General features: G+C 38.2%; 1 protein-coding gene across 1 annotated transcript in view; it reads left to right on the plus strand.

Annotated features, from left to right (window-relative positions):
• Positions 1–203: 203 nt before the first annotated feature.
• The window catches only part of LOC106535599 (protein unc-13 homolog D), a gene marked incomplete at its 5' end in the record, with an annotated part of 7,653 nt that continues 1,964 nt past the window's right edge, over positions 204–5,892 (plus strand). Inside the window, 3 exon segments of the mRNA XM_014032641.1 lie at positions 204–324; positions 433–556; positions 2,145–2,365. Coding sequence (XP_013888095.1) covers positions 204–324; positions 433–556; positions 2,145–2,365 — 466 coding nt within the window.

Raw genomic sequence — 5,892 nt, forward strand, 5'->3', positions numbered from 1 at the left:
GTGAGATCTTATATGATTGTGTATAATCAATCAATAATCTTTATATAACCAGGTAGAAACTCACTGAGATCAGGATCTGTTTTACAAAGGTGACCTGGTGACATCACAGTTACAAGGTTCGACCCAAACAGCCCAGACTCATTTCTTATTATTCCTTCAGTCATTAGTAGTTTTTATTTTGTTCTGTCCTGTTTTCCCTGCAGAAGAACTACACGGGGGAGAAGTACGGAGCGGTTACCCTGCTCACATCCTACAGAAGSTCTGATCAGAAGCTGCGAGTTGAAGTGCTGAATGCWGTCAACCTCTTACCAATGGACTCTAATGGTGAGAGCTGGTGAAACAACACAGTTACAGTATTTACAGTACTGTACAGTACACACAGTACTCTGAGATGTTTCTGTTGAGTTCACCTGATGGTTTCATACCTGCCAGGTCTCAGCGACCCTTTTGTCCACCTGTGTCTGGAACCTGCCCACATGTTTCCTGAGGTGGAGCCACGCTGCACTCACATCAAACACTGTGATCTCAATCCTCTGTTTGACGAGTCCTTCGAGTTGTAAGTTGTTGCATCGATAATTCCCACCTGCTCCAGGGCTCTGGTTCACAGATTAAAGACTTTGGTTGGTAAACTGAGTCACCACTTGCTTTCAGAACAGCTTCATCTGGTTTCAATACTTTCTTTAAATCCAGTAACACCTCATAAAACTTCTAYATTTCTTTAGACGTTTGGTTTTTATGGTTTCTTTCAACAGATTTAGCATTTAATGCTTATGAAAGTGTGGTATATCATTGTTCTGCTGCTTGTGTTGTTCCACACTGGAAGATGCTTTGAGAGAAATGACAGTTAGTTTACACACACTGTTCATGAGTCTGGTTGTGTCTGACTTTAACTGCAACAGACAACTTTGTTGGTTTTTATGCCTCCACCCACTGGGACCAGAAACATACTGTCCTCTGGCTGATAAAACTGGCATGTTTTCTAATTCTTTGACAGTWCAACTAAAACACCTGATTAAACATGGTAAATATCAAAGAGGAAGTCGTGTTCAGACATTGTTGGTGTATTTACGTCCAAACACAGAGGTAAAAAGGTAACTACATCCYCAGTGCTTTAAACACAGATGACTCTAGGGCAGGCAGAGGCAGACCAGTTGATGTGTTTGAGTTCTTCTTGTAAAACAAGGTTTAGGTACAAAGTTTGAATTTAGAGTGGATTTTTGTGGATWCCTGTACTGCAGGTTCAAATATAAACATACACTCACATATTTTACTCTCTGATAGTCGACCACTCCTTWAAACAGAATTGTTAGTTTATTTAAACTGGTTAAAGTGGGACAAAACCAGCTTTTAGAAATGGTCCATGGATTTTCCACAGGTTTGAGACTTAAAGTTAGCCTGATTTATTAAACCAGAAACCAGTTATGATGTGTTTGGTCTAACCAAACCTTTACTGTCCAGCTGGTAATTTGAGATGAAGTTAAATAATTTAATGATAAACCTCCTTCTTCTTTACCCCATTCTCTTTGTGCAACACACCAGTCCCATAGCATGATGATGCCACCACCATGCTTGTTTGAAAGCCTGAACTTGACTCCTCCAGACACGTTATGTATGTGATAAAGCTCGATCTATGGCTCCCCCTCAGTGTGGACAGCAACACTGGTGCTCCAACAGTTCACGGCAGGCATGAGTCTTGTAGTTCCTGAGTTGTTTCTGAAAATCCTGATCATTTTCCTTCTGTTGGAGGGGATATTTAACACTATAAGTTCAGTCAAACACATCATTTTATACTTGTCAAGACAAACCTTGTCSATGTCARGTTAAAGACAGTCTAAGACCTTCAGTCCACATAMTTAAGTGTCACTGTGTGGACATATTTCAGTTACTTTATATAATAATGACCGTTTGGATTAGAGAAAATCCTTTTTTCTAACTTGTGTTCAAATCTTGTTTGTAAAACTCACAGATGTTTAATCATGTTGTTCTGGAAAAATCTGYTTAAATAAATAATTAAGAGCTCAGACATAATGTGACATTCATGATAAGAGCAAAGCTCTGTATAAACTCCTGTTTTTGACTAAATGTAGCCTAAATGCTGYCAGGATCATGTTTTCACAGACACTGATCTACTTTTTCAATCTCAGCCTGGTTTCCTTGGATCAATGCCTGGCTCCAGGAGCTTGCTTGGTGGTCACGGTTCTGGACCACGACACCTTGAAGACCGATGATTTTGAGGGTGAAGCCTTCCTGGGCCTTGATGACATCCCAGGAGTTTCTAAAGATCAAGAAGGAGAGGAAGAAATATCCCAGCCAGACTCGTCACCTGAGCAGAAACGCCTGCCTCTCATGCATCCCAAACCTAACGGTACGTAGCATTTAGGCTCCGTCATTCACAGAACCACTGATCACTTCCCTGTCCTCCTAATTTCACTGGATTATAGTACTCAGTACACACTAACAGACACGAGGATTATACACAAGAATTTACAAAATCTGAAGCCCTAAAATATTTCTGCTCTTTTTAAATTTTTAATTTTAATGAATTTTCACATTTTATTTTTCTGTATGAAAATCAAAAATGTCCAAGTGTTTATACCTTTGATCCATATTAGTGGACTGGACATGGCCTACAGCTGCTACAGCTAGCGACGCACTGTGTAGATATTACTGGTACTGATGTTCTGTCAGTCAGCAGATGGTACTGTTGATCCTGTAGTTTGTGATTTTATATCAGGGATGCACCGATAGGAAAATTTCAGTCGATATCAATATCTGATATAATTATTGCTGTTATGGCCGATAACTGATATTACACAAACACACAAATTATATTACACATATATGTAAAAACACACGTGGGCCTTTTCTTGATATGTAAACAACCGGACCTCTGACATGGCTCCCTGCTTCAGTTCTTCCTGGCTGTGCAGCGTCAGTTTCACTATAATTATCAAACAGATACCACTCAACCAACCATCGCCCCTCACAAAACAAACACAAAGATAAAAAGTGGGAAATCAATATTGGATGTTAATATCTGCCTCGTTTTACATATCAGAACAACCGATATTCTAAAAAATGACCAATATCGACCGATACTGATGTCAATACTGATATATCGTGCATCCATATTATTTATCAGAGTAAAAAACTCTGTAACTTATTTTTCCTCCACTTTACATTTCATAAGATAAGCATTGGAGGGGCCGAGCGCATTTATCTGATGACCAGCTGGAGGAATTTGTCTTTAGTCACTTCATCGCGAATCAAGAACCAGGAAACAAATGCAAAATTAGAATTATATATATATATATTTATTTCTGTAAATACGTTAGCAAAAACCTTTAATGAAAAGTTCCCAGACTGCTTATAGATTTATCTCTTGAACAAATACATATTTTTTACATATCACAACATCGACAATTTTCTCAGCTTTAATTTAAGCCATATTTTATAGAAATCTGATAAGAAATGAGGGTGCTATGAATATTTTTGTGACAGATTGACGCTCATCCTGCATTGTGTTGACCTGACTCAATGCATAGTAATGGCTCCTGTGACGGCGCATCGCTAGCTGTAGCGGCTATAGGCCATGTCCAATCCAGTAATATAGATCAATGGATTCAACACAATCTGCTGACTTTTTTAGGTTATTTTTTTGTACAGTGCCCTGAAACTACGTTTGTTGTGACTTTGCGCTGTACAAATTAATTGAATTGAATTGAAATGGTTTTAGCTCATTCATACAGTCACTAAGTCTGAATCTCATGTAGTTTTATTTTATGCAAAAGTCATGTAAAATATGTTTAAATATTCATTTGTGAAACTAAAATTAGAAAACAGATTATTAATCAGCAGTTTGTAGCAGATTGGACAGAAGAGAACACAGAAATCTGAGGCCTATTTCCTGTGTCTACTTACACTTAGACTGCCCACAGGTCTATCTGATCTGATCAGTTCTGTGCTGCTGGAAGTCTAGAGTGGTCAGAGCTGCAGTTTTGTAATCCAGAGGCTGCAGGTGTGAGCCCTATCTTAGGTTTAGAAGTGAAAGGGTTAAAACCTAAGAGTAAAAAAGACTCTTTAGAATTGCTTCACATGAGTCTTACCACCCCCTCCTCATTGAGTTAATCTGGAGTTTTATTGCAGAATTATTACCTCAAATCAAATTAGAAATCCAATCCAGAAAGCTGTGTACCTGTCGGTTTTATTTTACACAGTTCAAATTAAAAATACATTCATTTTAGGTGGGGCTGGATGTGTGTGTACCTCAAGAAGCTGCAGATAGACTACAGAATATTATGAGACCATAATTTAAACTCATCGTACAGCCTCGTCAAAAGTACGGAACTATTACTGAAACCTTTAGACAACTGTTGATTCAATGTGAATAAAACATCCTTTAAATATTAGTGATGGTAATTTGACCTAGATTATTTCCTAAAACTACAAAATAAATTCAACTTTTTTTATTAAACAGTTATATGTGAATATTGCNATTATAGACAAATATCTCTCACATTTTTAAAGCTAAATATTCTAAATAAATGAGTGATTTTTCGTACGATCAAACTTCATTTTAAAGCATAGTTTGGGCAGGAGTGAGAAAGTGCTCCTGTCAGATTTTGGTTGGACAGGAYCTCTAAAACAGCTTCATGCACTTCAGGTGGAACAGTCTCTGGCTGAAGGAGCCCTCTGGTGCCTTCAAAGACCCCTTCAAGGGGTGGAAGTCTTTCACCAACACAGATGAGTGTTTGCCCCTCACCCTCATCTGCCATTATCCCCACAGAGTCCAGAGGACCCTCCAGGACAGAGCAGTGTTCTCCTGTCAGCTGCCTCAGTGCCCCTGCTCCAGCACACCGCACTGTAACAATGGTTTAAACTGGACTCTAAATGACCTGAGTCTTCTGCCAGAATCTGCTCTGACCTTATAAATAACAGCAGTGTTGTAGTTCCAGTCCAATTTGTTATTCTGGTGAAACAGTTGTCACCATCTCCGTGTTGTCCCCTGGGTGTTGACATTGGTGAAGTGTGTGTGTGTCCATATAAATCCACCACAGGTTCTTTGGGTTTTATTGTGTTAATCTGGGGGTAGTTCTGTTGACACTAGCACAGGAAGTCCCAGGTCAGTCCTCTGTACCTTCTGTCTATCTGTGATAAAGCTGTTTTAAACAAACATATTAAACAAACAACAAAGCAGCTTGTAGAAACACCTAAATTTCCTGCCCTGTTCCAGATTTGATTACAGTTAATCCTTGTGGTTACTGATACAGTGCATGCTCCCAGAGATACTGACCCTTTCACAGTTAGGAGTGCACATACATAAACCCAGCACCATGCTCCCAAATACATTTATAGTTACGAAAAGTTGAGAAAATGTCAGCAACATGTGGGGTGAATAGAATAGAATAGAATAGAATAGAATAGAATAGAATAGAATAGAATAGAATAGAATAGAATAGAAACTTTATTGTCTGTCCCAGGTAGTGACAGGAAGTTTAGGGCTCCAAGTACAGCATACTTGCATAAAAACACTTAAAATACACATAAAAACACATAAAATGGACTGTTAAAATAAATTAAATTACAGTTCTTTTTAAAAATATTGCAAGCGGAATAAATGACTTTTTGTACATTGCGGTCTGGACCAGAGCAACTTTAAATGTGAAGAATGACTGCAGAGCATGGATAAAACACATGGTAGATAGTAATGTAGGGGTTCTTAACCTTTTTGATCTCAGGGTCCAGTTTATTGAACATAAAGTGACACGAGGTCCAGTCAGACATTACTAATGTATGGATCAAAATGACTATTATTCTAAATCTTGGTTTAATTTTTATTGTATTTACATTATAACTACCATAACTAAATAAAATACACTTACAGTTTAAAAG

The sequence above is a fragment of the Austrofundulus limnaeus genome, unplaced genomic scaffold, assembly GCF_001266775.1.
Source record: "Austrofundulus limnaeus strain Quisiro unplaced genomic scaffold, Austrofundulus_limnaeus-1.0 Scaffold1502, whole genome shotgun sequence".
NCBI classification, from domain to species: domain Eukaryota; kingdom Metazoa; phylum Chordata; class Actinopteri; order Cyprinodontiformes; family Rivulidae; genus Austrofundulus; species Austrofundulus limnaeus.